At 30.7% G+C, this 18,365-nt stretch overlaps 1 protein-coding gene across 3 annotated transcripts in view; it reads left to right on the forward strand.

Moving 5' to 3' along the window:
* Positions 1–237: 237 nt before the first annotated feature.
* LOC132734506 (uncharacterized) overlaps positions 238–18,365 on the forward strand; it is a 53,481-nt gene continuing 35,353 nt past the window's right edge. The window contains exon 1 of one of the 3 annotated variants that reach the window (XM_060721253.1): positions 238–388. In XM_060721253.1, coding sequence (XP_060577236.1) covers positions 284–388 — 105 coding nt within the window. In that variant the 5' untranslated portion in view covers positions 238–283. Of the gene's footprint in view, positions 389–10,535; positions 10,677–17,273; positions 17,322–18,365 lie in introns of those variants that run through there. The other 2 variants (XM_060721257.1, XM_060721258.1) reach the window with 2 other exon arrangements.

Consider the following 18,365-nt stretch of genomic DNA (forward strand, 5'->3'; position numbering starts at 1 on the left):
GTTTGTGGTATTTAGCAAAATAATTGACCGAAAGAGATATAAATAATATCATCCTTATAATAATACTTTACCTAAATACCTTAACAATTGTATACAATAATATACACTATTAAACCGACACGCTTCTGAATACGACCACGGATAGTAAAAGGGTCTTGATACCTACATTTTAGAAAAAAAGGCTAAAAAATTGTGCACAATAAATCGTGTTTGTCAATCATTTAAATAAAACGATTTTGTGGATATTGCCGTTTTGTGATGCGCACGTGACAAAATCTCGCGCATGTCCCGAGAAGGCGAGAATTGCCGCGAAAAGGCAGACGAAAAATTAATATGCTCATATTGGAAATTATTCTCAACTGGAAGTTGTTTTAGACAAAAATACAAGGTAAGAACATATTTTTAGCTTTCTTTACAAATTAACGAATACTTACATAAAAAAAACACAACATTTTACGTTTATGTTAATATTGGTGCCGACTGAGCTCGTTTTAGAAGTGTTGAGAAGTTATTTTACAGTTAAACTTGTCATTTATATGTAAAGTCCCATATGTCTTAAAATGTTTGTTTTGGTACAACCGACGTTCCAAATAATTCCAAATAATGTTCCTTTTCACCATACATATATAAATATGTCAATCAGTAGCTCATTTTGATCTATCAAAAATAAAACCTGCATCTTGTTGAAAATTCTTAAATGATTTTGTATTATATGACTTGTTTTATCAACAATTAAGCGGAAACAGTTAAGTCTTCCCTACATATTACAACCACTATTTTATTTCTCCTTTCTACTTAAAATGTGTAAGGAATGGGGGCCACATAGAAGCACTTTATGTATGTAGATGTGTACATAAAGGAAAGACCTTCGTTTGTACAAAATACATGACATAGCTATATACGGAAATGCAGCTTAATAGCTTATAATTTAAAAGCGCGGACATGCATAATGCAAATCGAAATTTTCATGATGTTGCAACTAAGCAGAAGTATCAATTAAAATGTCTGGTTAAAATAAAAGCTGTAAAACCTGTCGGCCTCGGGCGTTATATATAAAGCCGTAGCTATAGCTGACAACTGGACTAATTGTTATACATAGTTATATCAATTTACAAGACACCTTGACTAATGAAAATGCCGCGGTGTTGCCCGAGAATTAATGAGTCATTGTGGTCAACCTTATAATGCCTTTAGTCTTACTGCTCGTAGCATCCACTCCTATGTTCTTTATAATGTCGTCATCGGTTACCTGCATGTCATAACTGTGATTTGTAAGGTTAAAGCAAAAGTTGTCCATTCCAGAAGAAACAAGTTTTGTTGTGTGACTGTTTTTCAACTTAAGTTAACTCGTTTTAACTAAAAATTCTTATTCCATGAACTACTTGAAGCTGCAACAAAATGTCACATGAATCATATTTAACATCTAAATGTTGTATAATACGTTTATTTATGACTTTTATGAAGCCTAAGCGTAATAAGCCAATATATTGTCATATATCATATAATATCTCGTTTTAAAGTCGTGCATGTAATACTGTTACTACACATGAAATACCTGTAACCACACGTGAAACACTGTTACCACACGTGAAATACTGTTACCACACGTGAAATACTGTTACCACACGTGAAATACTGTTACCACACGTGAAATACTGTTACTACACATAAAATACTGTTACTACACATGGAATACTGTTACTTCACGTAAAATACTGTTACCACACGTGAAATACTGTTACCACACGTGAAATACTGTTACCACACGTAAAATACTGTTACCACACGTGAAATACTGTTACCACACGTGAAATACTGTTACCACACGTGAAATACTGTTACCACACGTGAAATACTGTTACCACACGTGAAATACTGTTACCACACGTGAAATACTGTTACTACACGTGGAATACTGTTACCACACGTGGGATACTGTTACCACACGTGAAATACTGTTACTTCACGTAAAATACTGTTACCACACGTGAAAATACTGTTACCACACGTGAAATACTGTTACCACACGTGAAATACTGTTACCACACGTGAAATAATGTTATAACACGTGCAATACTGTTACCACACGTGAAATACTGTTACCACACGTGAAATAATGTTATAACACGTGAAATACTGTTACCACACGTGAAATACTGTTACCACACGTGAAATAATGTTATAACACGTGAAATACTGTTACCACACGTGAAATACTGTTACCACACGTAAAATACTGTTACCACACGTGAAATACTGTTACCACACGTGAAATACTGTTACCACACATGAAATACTGTTACCACACGTGAAATAATGTTATAACACGTGAAATACTGTTACCACACGTGAAATACTGTTACCACACGTAAAATACTGTTACCACCCGTGAAATACTGTTACTACACGTGAAATACTGTTACCACACGTGAAATACTGTTACCACACGTGAAATAATGTTATAACACGTAAAATACTGTTACCACACGTGAAATACTGTTATCACACGTGAAATACTATTACCTCCCGCGAAATACTTTAAGCACACGCGAAATACTGTTACTACACATAAAATACTGTTACTTCATGTGAAATACTCTTATCACACTTAAAATACTGTAAACACACGTGAAATACTGTTATCACACGTGAAATACTGTAAACACACGTGAAATACTGTTGCAACCTGTACTGGTCAGATTGAGCACAAAGGGCGCTTACTCATAGACTCTTGTCTAACAGGATGCAACTAAATCATCCACATTTAAACATTCATAGTAAACAAATCGTGTATTACACATTGCATTCATTTACATGCAAAAAAAACTTTAATATTAAAAGTGTTGTGAAAATAGATTAGAATTTATATGTAAAGTGTTTAGAAATATTATATAATATTTATACATCAAAACAAGATCTGTAGTTAGTTTTAACTACGTCATTTAATCCATCGGATTATTGGTCTGGTTATATGAAAATAACGACTTTTTGCGACAGAAAAGGTTAAGTTATTTATCCTTTCTTCTTCTTTTGTTATCCGTGTTGATCATAACAACTGCATTACACATTCTTTGGTATCATAATGTATTGCTATCCTAGTTCAGTCTACGTTTTATATTGCATCTTTTATATTTTGTTTAACCATGTTACATTCGGTTAAATAAATATCACGTGCACTTTGGAACGTATCAAATCGGATTCACTTTTTCTACATTTAATTTGATATACTTTATGTATCAAAATATTTTAATGTAATCTGCACATTAAAGGAATGTTATTAAATAAACGTGCAGCGTTATGCAATCTTTAAATGCATCTTTTTTCACCCTTGTGCAAACTTGTGTTTGGTGAGATATAGGATATTTCCCGTAAAACACTCGTAAAATACAACAAAATACCCGAAGATTACAAATATCATTAAATAAACTCTTAAAAAATGAATGCGGTTAGGATGCCACCAGTTTTGCACCAAAGAATAAATCATTTTTGTAGACACCCGCTGTGACTTGTTAGGCTTAAATAAGAAATCAAAAATTAGTTAGAAAGCCATTTTCTCCCATCACTCCTACTTCTAAAAATATGCAAAAACTTTTATATAAATATATATTTTAATATATTTGAATATTTAAAATGCACATATGCGTATGACAGCTTAAACACGTATATACTTTTCAAGAAAGCGTGGTTTACAAACAGGTTTCAATAAAACAGGCATAAATGAGCCTTTGATTACAAATTACAGGTACAAATGAAACTAGCAATGCCCGTTTGTTCTTGTGTTTACGAGGCTGGATTGACAACATGTTTCTCTTTTGTATAACCACCATCTAACCAGCTTCATGACTCAAAAACAATGGAGTTGAAGGATTGAGGAAAATATGAAGATTTTACTATTAGTTTATGCAACAAATTGCTTTAGAATAAGAATTTCGCTGTCCAATCAAAATTGGAGTTGATTTCTGTAAGATATATGCATAACTAGATATTGTAAGTGCATTGATTCATATCATAAAGAAACATGTGAATCAAGAAACATAAAATCTTTCATACGCTTTCTTTGTTAATATATTAAAACCCATGTATGAAATATAGTAACTGCATATAGCTGTACCGATACTATACTGATTTAGCAAGATACATTCATATATACGATATACAACATAATTTATGGATTATGAAATCCCAATTCAAGCTCACATTCCAAACATAGCATGACTTGGGATCAACTCTGCATCATCTTTTGAATGAAAACTTAAATATGACTTTATACAGAACTAAACACCATGTAACACCATTTTTCATCTGAATAATTACAAACTTTCTATGAGGATTTGATATATATGATTAAATGTGTCATCAAAAATTGTCGCAGATGACGCAAAAAAAAAATGTCATCAATCATTGTGGGCGAGTATTTAATCTTTGAGATCGATATCATAAGTGCTAGGTCTAATAACCTTGAATAAATAAAATTTTTTTTACAGAAATCCCTTTATTTTTATTTCTCAAAAGCATTTTATTTTATTTTTGGTGTCCTGAAAGAATTCAAAAAGTTACGTATTGGCCATATATCTGAACCATCTTTTACTTCTGTTGCTTTTCGGAAATAAGTACAGTAGCTGTGCTTTATTTTGTTGAAAGTCAAAAACAACTTTGTTTACAACTTACTTCTTTAATGACAACTAATTTCACATTCACCACTACTTTTCTCATGTGATAAGCATCTTATATTCTCTAAAGGCATAATATTAATGTCATAAAACTAATGTTTTACCCTTTCTAAAGAAAGAAAAAATATTCATTTCTATGGCACAACTGCCTTTAAAAACACACTTAATGTTTTAAAGGATAATCCGGTTAAAAGTTTTGAATACGTGCAGTATATTTGAGACAACATTTAATTTTAATTTTTTCTGGCAAGCGCGTATATTCGTACTCATTTAATTGTAAAATTAATTGATATATTCTTATAAAGTAAACAAAAAATGTAAACGAGCATTACATTCCATGTGAATACCGTGTATATATCTAGACATAAAGAGTGGGTATGGTGGTAGCAAACGATTTCTTTAGAAGAGAAAGCCTTTCACTTGATCCATTTGTTAAGACATGGACAAAAATCTTCCCTGGTTTGTTGGACAATACTAGCATGCAACAGAATAGACTTAGTATTTACCTGATTTCATTTTCTCTTCTCAAAAGATTAAACACAAAAAAAAAAAAACATTTGCATAAACATATTGTAATACGTGTAACTTTTAAATAAAAGAATATCAAAATATGTACAAATATCGGTAACATTGGTACTGTTTTACTCACTGTCCGGTTTAGTTTCATTTAAAAATTACTGCTTTTTGTCATTCTTTGCGGTCATAATGGTGGCGATCTTAAATTTTTGAACTTTTGCCCGTGCTGCATATCTTAAGAAATTGTTTTTTAGAAGCTGCAAACACTATGATATATAACGGCGATGCTTCTTATGGTGATACAGTAAATTTCAATAAAACCCTGTCATCTCTTGCACTACTTGTTTTTTCCCTAATTCATTACACAACTTAAGTATTTACAGTTGAAGTAGTGTTGTTACCAGGAAGCAAGGTAAAGTAAAAGTGGTAGAAGATAAATAGATTAAATAAGTCATTTTGAATTTTGAATGTTTGCAAACATCTTATTTAGATGGTACAATTACTTTATGATGTAGAAGGATTAATATTTATATATTAAAAAGTAGATTGATGTGTTGATTAGATATAACGTTCGGTATAAATTTCATTTTACCATGATATGACAATCTTAAGTGTGTGTCTTTTTAATTGCAACGATTGAACATTTCCATTACACTTTTTTTCTAGCCTGTTACATGTATTATATGAAAATAAAAAATTCAATACCATAATTATAAGGTATTCAGTGTTGTCATAAAATCAGCTACCTGCTATGAGAACCAGACGTCTGATCAATGGGATATACAATATCCAAACTCTTCATACATCCAGCAAGTAAAACCTTTCCACATGGAATAGAAATAAAACTAAATTAAAATGACACTTCAAAAGACTGTTTTACTTTATCAAGCAAACACGGCTTTATATAAACAAATTTAAAATTGCCTCTATAATTTAAAGCGGTAGCAATATTTTTAAGTCAAGTATAATTGCTTATAATCCTTGTAAAATCAGTTTATTTACAACTTTATGACACGTTTTTTTTTTTCCAAGTAAAGAATTCGCTATAACTTCCGTTGTTGGAGATTGTAAACATGTGTATCATTTTTATTTCGTACCCCTGTAAAACCTGTAAGTTCTCAAATTTACAATAATTTAAAATAATAGTAAAACAGAGCTATTCATAGCATCATTGTGTTATATTGAGTATATATAGCAGTTCACAATACGTTTACGAATATACAGATAATACGATGTGAGACTAGCAAAGTTAGTATTTGTCTTAACATCTTTTAGTCATTTTCACGGTAATATATAGCAATGTTCGTGCAGGCAGTTCGAGAGGTTCATTAACTGCAATATATTTAAAAAAGATGCCAATTTCAAAGCTCATTTTATTTATCTGTACACGAATAAATTTAACAAATCAAACAGGAAATAAAACAGTACAAATGTAATAGCTAATTAGAAGTTAGATAACAGATCATTCATCTATTTTCGAATATTTTGTATTAATTTATACATTTTATTATGTTATACCGCTGTGATCGTCGCCAGAAATGAAAAAGGAAAAATAATGATTAATGTTAGTTCTCAATCACCATCCGAGTGACTTCATTTATTTATATATAATGTTATGATAATTACTAGTCTTCCTCGAAGTGAAGCGGTAAAACATGTAAACCATATTTCATGCCAAATTTGATATCAAGATAATTAATATTTAAAGATCATATATTTACTGGCATCAGTAAATGTTGTTTGTTTGTTTGTTAAGAATTGCTTAGCCCATTCATGGTAAAACAGATATAAAAATCGTATATTAGGTTATTTTGGCATTTATATGTTATGGGACAGTATATTGTATAATTATATTAATGTTTTCTCAATAAAGTTGTATGGTATGGACATCAATTATATATGTAATGCAAGTATAAAAAAACATATGAAATAAAACTTCTTGAGGTGCAATAAATGAGTCGACAAAACTTGCTTAAAAGACATACATGTTTGTTGATATTAGCGGAAATTATCCACGATATCTTACGTCCTTATGAAAGTATATAGACTGGGACGTTCGATGAAAACAAAATGAGCCGCGTCACGACAAAACCAACATAATGGGTTTGCGACCAGCATGGATTCAGACCAGCCTGCGCATCCGCGCAGTCTGATCAGGATCCATGCTGTTCGCTATCAGTTTCTCTACTTGTTATAGACTTTGTATGCGAAATGCATAGTTCTCATTACACATGTATCTAATGCTACAAAGATCAAACTATTTCTTATATATTTACAGTTCAATAAAATATTTACACTATTTATTTATCAATTAAAACCACTTTAGATGAATGACTTTTATAGTGTTCTTAATTTATAATCTAAATATGATTTCAGTAAAGCAAGGTTTAACATATTAATAGCGTACTTGATAAAATGAAATATATTCACGTCGTATTTATTATCTTGCTGATAAAATAGGTTATTATTTGTGCAAAATTCAATGATTTTTAATTCAAACGTTAATTTAATTTGTAATCTATATAATATGATCAGTTTATTTAATTGTTGCACGATAAATAATTCTTCTGTTGCTTTGTTTACAGGAATAACATCCTTTACTTTGATTTGCACAATATATGAACTTGCAAGAGTATCAATAAGTCTCGGTTACTTTTGGCAGTCAAGAAAAGCATCTCACAAGCATACTGTTTAACAAAACAATCTTTTTTTGTATTGTACAATATGTAAGATACTAAGCGTACATCAGACAACCATGAGGAAAAGATAATCACTCTTATGAATTACCTTAAATGATATGTATTGCATTAGAAACGTGAAATTAGAGTATAAAGACAATATACAATATGTAAAAAAAACAACCACATTTTTGGGCAGGTTAGCGCTGGACCATAGTAACCGTTTTTGCGAGCTTGATCGGTATACTCTGTGTGTCGTTACTTAAGCAAACTGCTGGAAACCTAAGCTGATACATGTCAGAAATAGTTATAACAATTCAATTCAATTCAATATTTTATTTGCAATAATCAGCATACAAAATGCCTCTGGCAAAGGTTAACAAACTACAATATATATACAAATCACACATACATCAAATGACATATAATTGTTACATAATTGTTACATCATTGCGAAGCTGATTTGGAGAAACAGTAAACTATATGACATGCATTAATTTACATATTAATTTCATTTCTTTTCAAAAATGCTTCATTTAAAAATTTCGATACATTCAGTAAAGTTGACTGTTTTCTACTTGACATTAAACTATAAAATTTAGGTAAAGATGGCCATGCTGTGTTTGGAAAATATTTCTTGCGAATTTCAGAATAATGAGTACAGATTAAAAGAAAGTGGTATTCACTTTCAACAACATGCATTGTACAATGTTCACACAATCTATTCTGTCTATCTATACCTCGATAACGGCCGGTTTCTATAGCTAGATTATGACTGCTTAACCTAAAGGATTCAAACAGTTTCACTAATTTGTCACTTTTTATTTTGTTAAGATATTGCCAAACTACTAGGCATAAACTCTGCGCTTTGTTGATGTACTGATTAGTAGTGAGAAGAGGTGAGATTGCTTTTCTAGATATTTTCCATCTTAAAGCAGTTCAAACTGTAGTACTGTCAAATAATATCAGGCTGAAAAACAACATAAAGTAACTGATAGTCAGTCTATCTGTACTCTGCACTTTGATTTATGTAATGGTAAATCAAATATGATATTTTATGTCGTATCAAAAATTAAAATCTTAAAGTTTTGATGTCATTATAGATGTAGGAGAAATTTTTATTCTATTAAACGATATCTTTTTTATACCAAACATTTATCGACCATTTATCACTTCAGTAAAGACTCAGTTAATGAATATTCAATTAGATGAGCATTACCACAACAATTTATCAAGGACCTACTTTAATACATTACTGGAAACTAAGTCAGCAAATTTTAAAACTAATTGTGTGGCAACGGTCCGGTTAACATAATTAAACTAACACTGGGAATATATATTTTCCGACAGGTTTGTGCAAAAGAAAGGTTGATATGCAACTACAGGTGTAAATTAATAGATAAAGATCATAAAATATTGACTGAGATATTCAATTCAAAACAATAATTGTGTTTATATGTTACAAATCTTTAATTCCTGGGCAAGATGTTCTACTCTGATATGAAATGTAACCTTTACCATCACATGATGCTGACATAACTCTGACACTTGCGAAATGTTTAAGCTCAAACTGCTATTTATCATTTCATTGCCAAGAAGTTGCTTCAGCATCATGCATTAGTTTTGTAACGTATAACAAAAAAGTTAACCTGGTATAAGTTAAAGAGAAGGCCACGATTTACAAAGAAAAAAAGTTGGCAAAAAATTAAATGTAATGTTAAAGCAAGATTAGAAAATCAAATAAATCAAACCGTTTGTCTTCTTTTTGAAAAAGGAATACTTAAAATTTAAAGCATAAATGCATTTATAAGATGCGTATGTTTGTAATGTATGTTGACATAACATTCATTAAACTTAATGATAATGTTAAAATGGTACCAGTATCAGATTGTTCTGCTGAATAATCAGATTTTATATGTCTCACTATTTCAGCATTAACATTTTATAAATCTTATGCAATAAATCAGCCAGTGCATTATGTACGAGTAACAAATTATAATATAATTAAAATCGTGCTGGACACCCTTTCATTCAACCAACAGATATCTTTTTTTATCTATTTTACATTACATAAGAATGAAATAAGTTTACCTAATCACTTGATCATCAATGTTTAAAGAAGCTCTTTTCATTTATTTGATTTATAAATTGTATGTATTTTATTTCATATACCGCTGAGTATGACATACCGATATAAAAGAAAAAATGCAATGATAAATGTATGTTTATTATTCTAACATTGCATACACCATGTTGTGTGCATTTAAAGATTGTATGGTCTATTGAAAAAGTTTACTAAGAAATGTTTATAAAGCTTGTTGTGTGCAAATCTATCACTTTTTCACTTTTTGAAACGTTTGTAATTTCATACGTAGATGAAATATTATTACAAAAGATAGTTTCACTGGTTGAAAACATGCTTTCTTTCCGATTTATTTTCCTGATATGAAATTACTCAATCATTTCTTTTTAATTATCTTCTTTTGAATAAAGCATAAACTGAAAATAAAGTTATAAAGTTTTGAGATATCGTACCAAGATTTTTTTTTGAAATTTTGATGGGGAGACATTAACATTTAAATGAAATACGATGAATTCATTGGAGGAAGATAATATTCCTTTCGATAAGAAAATTAATTTATTCAGGAGCTTGGTGTAACGTGTATTAGAAGCCGTTACTAAAATAGGATAGAAATTAAGCATGACATTTGTCTAAAAGGATTCGACTTGAATTTTTGATATCAACAATAATATACGTTTCTGATTCTAGTTCTGAAACATGTTTTGTGTGGACTTAAAAATGATATGTAACGTAGGTATTTAATTGCCATTACACTTTTTGCTATATGGTAATTCAGTCATACAAGTATGTAATACGTAAATTAAAAATGAATTTCTTGTCAATGACACGCTGTTTGATTGAAATTATATCAAAATTAATGGTATTTGATTAGGAAAGCCTGGTTTTAGTCTGCATGCAAAAAAAAAAGTTTGTAAATTTGATAATTGATTTATAGCTTTTGTTCCGGAATAAATTGCTTGATACCTAATAATACTAGCATTAAACTAAATATAGTTTGAAATTATCTTCAACTTTATCCCTCATGTTTACTCTTCAGTTTTATTTCTGTTAATTTGGTAGAAGTAGAACAATCGTCATAAAAATGTTTTGAAGTTTATGTTCAGGTGTCAGAGTTGGCATCACCGAATCAGACTGTAGCAATGGTTCAGAGATAAATTAGTTGGCAGGGAATTCTTAATTTTGTATTAGGAGTTTATATACTATATTTCTATAGCAACCAGAGAAAGATTTGACAATAATTAAGAATTAGAACATGATCAGTAACCATGAAATACATACAAAGATCCCATGCAGTCATGTGAAAAAAGAAAGTCAATATAATTTTTATTAAGTAATTACAGACAAACCACAGAGTATGTTATTAACTAACGTTTGACCAAATAACCATAGTCATTTTATTGTGATGTAAACGGTTTTTTTACGGGTTAAGGTTGAGCTCAAGGCAACGATATAATGGATTGTCACTGTGGTTTCTTGCACCGAACTTATATTTTGCCCTGAACATAGTCGGCCAGGCATTGTTTTCATATCAAGTATTTATCATATGTCGTCGATTATAATAATGTTAATGAAACTTGCAGTTTGATTAAACCATGAAGTGAAGAACACCATCGATTAAATTAATTTAAAATTATATATTTAATCTACTAATATAAATCCGTGGTTATAAGTTATATTCCCATGATGAAATATGATGAATATTAAAATTGAGTTGAAATTAATTCGCGAGATACTTGAAATTATATATTCAAAGTCGTTAGTAAGAGCTTTATAGCTAACCATAATTATAGAAATTTGAAACCTCTTAAAAACTGTATAAATTTCATATATTAAGCAGAGTATATAATGAAAATAGAATCAGATATACCGTGCTATAAAAATGAGATTTTGTCAAATGATATTTAAGGTTCACTTATACATCCACATTCTTTGTTTACATATGGCTGATCATATATAGTTAAATAGTTAAACAGAAGTTACAAAGACTGATATATTGTCTTTTGTATGTTTATATAGTAGGACTTTATTGTGCTTATATTTAGTGAATGGTTACTTATTTTTGAATTCAAGTTTATTACATGTGGATACACTTATTTGATATAATGCATACTTTTAAGTACAATAGTGAATCTTAACAAAGAATTGTATGTTATTTGTCAAAGTCGAGCCTTATTTGAATGTGGAGGAATAGCATACACGTACATGACATAAACGAGAAAAAAAATCAGCAAAAATAAACTTATTTCACACATCTGCCCACTTTAGCGGGAAAAAATTTTTTTTTTTAGTAAGAACTGTGACGTCATCATACTTTAATAATGACTTCGTGACGGAGAGCTTATTATCATTTCACGGCGACAATAAGTAATTTGAATACATTAAAACAGTTAAAAACGCACGAACACAATCATTACATCTCAGTTAAATATTGTTGTTTTTGTTGTTTTTTTTTTGTTTTTTTTTTCATCCTCTGTAATTTCAGTGAAATGGTTTTTTTATCCTCTATATTACATATCTAGTATTAATCATACCATGCTGAATTAACCCAATGACATATTATCGGAAGAAAATTTGGAAGTAAAATTTCGAGACTTTCTGGTACAGAAATTGAAGATCGCAAAATCAATAGCGGATTCTATCAAATTAGAACGCATACACCGTATGGGGGCTCCCAGTGCCGACACGAACCGTCGGGGGCGAAATATAGTTGTCAAATTTGCGTTCTTTTCTGACAGAGAGCTGGTTCGTCGACAAAAGCATTTATTAAGAGGGTCAGACTACTATTTGTATGAACAATTCCCGCCAGAAATAGCAGCTCGTCGCCGGAAGTTAGTGCCTAGACTTCATGACGCAATTAAGGCAAACAAAAAAGCTTGGTTGGTATATGATACCTTGTACATTGAAGGTAAACCTTTCAAATGCGACTAGGAACTGTCGGAGGGTGGAATAAGTGTTCTGGTGTGGAACTGTAATGGCCTAACAGGCAGTAAATTAACAGACTCTGATTTTGTTTCTCTTTTATGTAAAAATGATTTGATTATTTTGAGTGAATCATGGACAAATAGTGACTCTATTATTGACATTGATAATTATACTACATACAATTTTTTTCGTAAATTTAAACATAAGAAAGCTAGGCGAAATAGTGGTGGAATTACTATCTATGTAAAAAATACTTGTAATGAAGGCGTATCTGTCGTAAAAAACCATTTCGATACGATTATTTGGTTAAAGTTAAATGCTGATTTTTTCAATTTTGATACAGATATATATTTATGCGGTCTATATTTATGGTCAGACGAGTCTCCTGCCTCTCGGGTTATAGATGTAAATCTGTTTGAATTACTTATTCAAGATTTTTATCAATTTGACCAGTTAGGACGCGCTCTTTTGGCGGGGGATTGGAATTGTAGAGTAGGAGTTAGGCCCGATTATATAATGTGTGACTCGACGGTAAATTTCACCGATGATATTAGTTATATACCTGACGAGACCCTTCCCAGAACCTCATGTGATAACATATGTAATAGCCGTGGATTACAATTGTTAGACCTGTGTAAAGCAACAGGTTTACGAATTGCTAACGGGCGATATATAAACACAGACGCGTACACATTTTTTAACCGTAATGCATGTAGCGTTATCGACTTTCTTTTGTTAAAAGATACAGACTTTCATACTATCAATTCGTTTGAAATTTTGCCATTTAACACTTTCAGTGACCACGCACCTTTAGCATTCAATATAAACGGAAACAAGCCGCAATACTTACAAAACAATAAAACGCAATCAGAAAATCATACGTATTATAAATGGGATGATGAAAAAAGGGAATCATTTAGAAATGGTATAATTGGAAAGCTAAATGTATTTAATGATACTATTTTTAACGACTCTTTGGATATAGACTCTGCAATTTTTCAATTTTCAACAGCAATAATAGAAACGGCAGACCCATTATTTAAGAAGGAGTTTCAAGGAAATGTTCACAATAAATTGTCTAAATCACGTGATAATTGTACTCAGTGGTTTGACTCAGAATGCTTAGGTCTTAAAAATGAGTATAAATCGGCGCTAAGGGTTTTCAATAATTGTAAATCCGATGTTAATAGGAATTTACTTTGTGATGTAAAAAATCGTTTTAAACGTACTATCCGTAAAAAGAAACGAGCTTATAAAATTAAGAAATCTCGAGAATTAATTGAATTAAAAAACAAGAAGCCTCGTGACTTCTGGAAACATTTCAAGACTAAGTGTAACAATGAAAATGGTAATATTCCGGCGGATGAATTTAAGACGTATTTTTCGAATTTATATAGTGATATTAGCACAACGGTAATTGACGACGTGGAACGCTTTAACGAAAGTCACGATTTTAATGTCAATAACCCTACATTCCATGATTTAAACGTTCAAATATCTCTACAAGAAGTTACTAACGCAGTTAAGGGTCTTAAGCGGAACAAATCTCCTTGTCCTAGTGATCAGTTAATAAATGAATATTTTATAGAAACAATAGATATTATAGGTAGTCATATCACAGATTTATTTAACAAAGTTTTTAATTCGGGACATTTCCCTGAGTCTTGGTCACAAGGATTTATAGTACCCATTCATAAAAAGGGGGACAAAAACATGACAAATAATTACCGCGGGATTACCTTGATAAGTAATTTAGGTAAACTTTTTACCAGTATACTTACATCTCGAGTAGAAAATTGGTTTGAGAAAAACAATTTTATTTCGGACGCCCAATTTGGTTTTAGAAAGGGTAGAAGCACTGTAGACGCAGCATTTGTATTACATAGCATTATAGAACATGTTTTATCTCAAAATTTAAGACTGCCCTGCGCATTTATTGACCTACAAAAAGCATTTGACTCTGTATATCGTAATGCATTATGGTTTAAACTTTTTAACATGGGTCTTGATGGCAAAATATTACAAATGTTTAAGGCTATGTACGCGATAGTTAAATCGTGCGTTAAGAGTTGTAATAAGTGCTCAGAATTTTTCGAAATATCCATTGGTCTCAGACAGGGCCTCAATAATTCTCCGGCATTGTTTGCTCTCTTCTTAGAAGACTTAGAACTTTTTTTACAAGACACAAATACATCAGGTTTATCATTTTATGACGTTTGTGTAATTATATTAATGTTTGCCGATGATATGGTTTTAATTGGCAACTCTACGCAAGACTTACAGAATAGTTTGAATAAATTATACGAGTACTGTAGTTACTGGGGTCTCAAAGTTAATATAGATAAAACTAAAGTTGTAGTATTTCGTAAAAGGGGTCCGGTTAAACAGGAAGAACGATGGTATTATAACAATCAACCTTTAGATATAGTGAATGACTTTAATTATCTGGGCATTGTATTTAATTATACTGGTTCATTTGTTTTACATAACCAATACGTTATTGGTAAAGCATTGAAAGCGAAACACGTATTGTTAGGTAACATTAATAAATTCGATCTAAGTCCAACGTTATCCATGAAACTATTTGATGCATTCGTAGGTTCTATTTTAAATTATGCCTGTCCGATATGGGGATTTTCAAAAACGAAGGAAATAGAGCGTATACATTTGAGTTTTTGCAAAGCAATTTTGGGAGTGAAACAAAGCACTAGTAATGCAGCAGTTTACGGGGAATTAGCACGGTACCCTTTGTATATAACAAGATATTTTCAAATTATAAAATTTTGGCTGCATCTTTTAAATACGGATAACATTATAATTAGATACGTGTATAACGAATCGTTGAAGAGATGTTTAAACGGTAATATGAGAACTTGGGCCAGTAAAGTTAAACTTTTACTTGCACAATATGGGTTTTCTGACGTCTGGGATTTTCAAGATAGCGTATTAGTTGCTCTTTTTCTCCCTGTATTCAAACAGCGGCTTATAGACTGTTACGTACAACAATGGCGAGCGGGTTTGCGTGATAACAACATTTTAAATAATTTATATGTTTACATTAAGGATGAGTTCGTCATCAGTGATTACTTAAATAAAATTAAAACGAAAAAATTACGTCAATCATTGACACGAATTCGTGTGTCAGCTCACACGTTACGTATAGAAACCGGCAGACATGGTAGAAATCGTATTGAAAGAACACAACGAACGTGTCTAATATGTGGAACATCCGACATTGAGGACGAGTACCATTTTATTCTTAAATGTAACGCTTATCAAACTTTGCGTCTACAGTACATCAAACCTTATTTTTATAGGCGTCCTAGCATGTACAAATTTACACAGCTACTTAATTCGAAAAATAACGTCACTTTAAAAAACCTTTCTAAATACATTTACCTTGCTGGTCGAATTCGTATCGGACTTATAAATACATTGCTATAAGAAATATTTTTTTTTTCCATTCTCCAAGCATGTGTCTTAAATAGTACAGGTTAATCAATAGTAATACTAAGAACTACAATAAATTAAGCTATTTAGTACTGTCAGTTAATTTAAGTAATAAAGTCAAATATACTTTGAATCTTTGTTAGGAGTGTTGATAAATTTAAATATTTGTTAAAGTACAATAATTAATAATGATTGTTTAAATTATCTGTATAGTGTATGCATTTTGCATTCTATACATTTGCACACTTTGTTATTCTCTACTGCAGTATGTTGAATTAGCTGACATATTTTTCATATTAGCTCCTTATCATTGTGACATTGTTAATTTTGTAATATTTTATATGTACTTGAAACAACGAGGTACTCTATTTGTACAAGTTGGAAATAAACTTTTCTTCTTCTTCTTCTTCATATTATCACTTTATAATAACTTTTGTTACATAAATGGCTTGAAAAACAATACTACTATAGTTCTATATGTTCGTGATAAAAATCATAAATACTAGAACTGTGTAAATATGTGCTATTTTATATTGTAAGTTTTATCATATATCTCAGTATTTCAATTTTAAAAAGGTATAATTATACTAAACTGTCATTATCAGAATCCAACATCCAACTTATATACCTACAACAATATTTGTATGAAACTTATTTTAATAAATAATATGTATAGAAATCAGCAAACCAGAAAACCAATATCGGGCAAATGTTATAATTTACTTGAATTCAATTAAAATGAAATCTGATGAGAATATTTTCCCACAGAAAAAAAATGCAAATAATAGATATAGGATTGTAAATATATACAGATTGTCTGTTTAACTCAAAAGAGTTGGTTATCCTTTATCTTTAACACGAGTTCTTTTCAATGTGCCGCTTTTCATGATCTGCAATGCATTTCATTGAAATCATAGATTTTTAAATGAAGTGTTTTTGAATTGTCATAGCTCGTTTTTGTTTTCAAAAATGTTTTCTTTGGATATAAAACTCAACTGTAATGTAAGTATATATTTTATCACAATATCAGATTGTAGTTATATTTGCACTGGATTTTGTGTGTTTAAGGGAATCCTGTGACCATTCAAAGATTTCAGAACATACATGTATATTCATCTCATAGATTAAATAAAATGTTAACAATTGTTCAGCATATGTGCACTTTCAGCTCCCCTGTGTCTAGGAAAAAGTTGTATCATTATGATTGCTTGTTCGTCGATGTTGTCTTCGTCGTCGTCGTGTAGCCCCACTAGTAAAACATCTTAAAAGGTTACTACATTTAGAATACAAAATACATTTGTAAGGAATTTTTCTGGAAGCATTATATTATTCAACGATGCCCATTTTTAGCTTAAATTTTTGGTCAAAGTTGCTCTGTTAATAGATTGATTTTAAAACAATTTCATGTTTTACCTTGAGACATACAATACTCTCTTCTTTTGCTCCTTTTTAACCTTAGGATTTTTGTTCTTATATGAAAACAGCCAAAGGTAATGTGAAACCATTATCATTCGTGGAGGATTAATTTCCGTAGAATTCGAGGATCAGGTCAACCACGAAATTAAGTGACTTAAGTCTCGACAAACAAATTTTGCCCAATATAATGGTATGCATGCTCATTCACCCGATAACAGCGTGCGTCCGTAGACAAGTTGTGTGCTAGCCTGCGGAAATCGTTAGCACATTTAGTGAACTGTTATTACTTTGGAACCAAATACTTGGTATAGTAAATTGCTTATTAGATTTACATCTGTTCCATTTTTACCTAATTCCCATTTCATGATTATCCGTGGGTTATACTAATGCTACAAAATACAAAAACTACAGTCATCTATTTTTCATGGTTCTTAATCGTTAACACTAACAATATCAACGCACCAAGTGCCATAAACAACACATAAGTATTTGACATAAAAATATCATTAATTGTTTCTATCGTCATCTTCAGAATACTGAAACTTAAAGCTATAAATCTAGAACATTCTACAAAAAACTATTACAAAATCACCACAGAACTGATAAACGAATGTTAGATTTGTGTGTTTA

This window comes from Ruditapes philippinarum, unplaced genomic scaffold (genome assembly GCF_026571515.1).
Source record: "Ruditapes philippinarum isolate M1 unplaced genomic scaffold, ASM2657151v2 ctg1601_1_1_1_1, whole genome shotgun sequence".
NCBI lineage: Eukaryota > Metazoa > Mollusca > Bivalvia > Venerida > Veneridae > Ruditapes > Ruditapes philippinarum.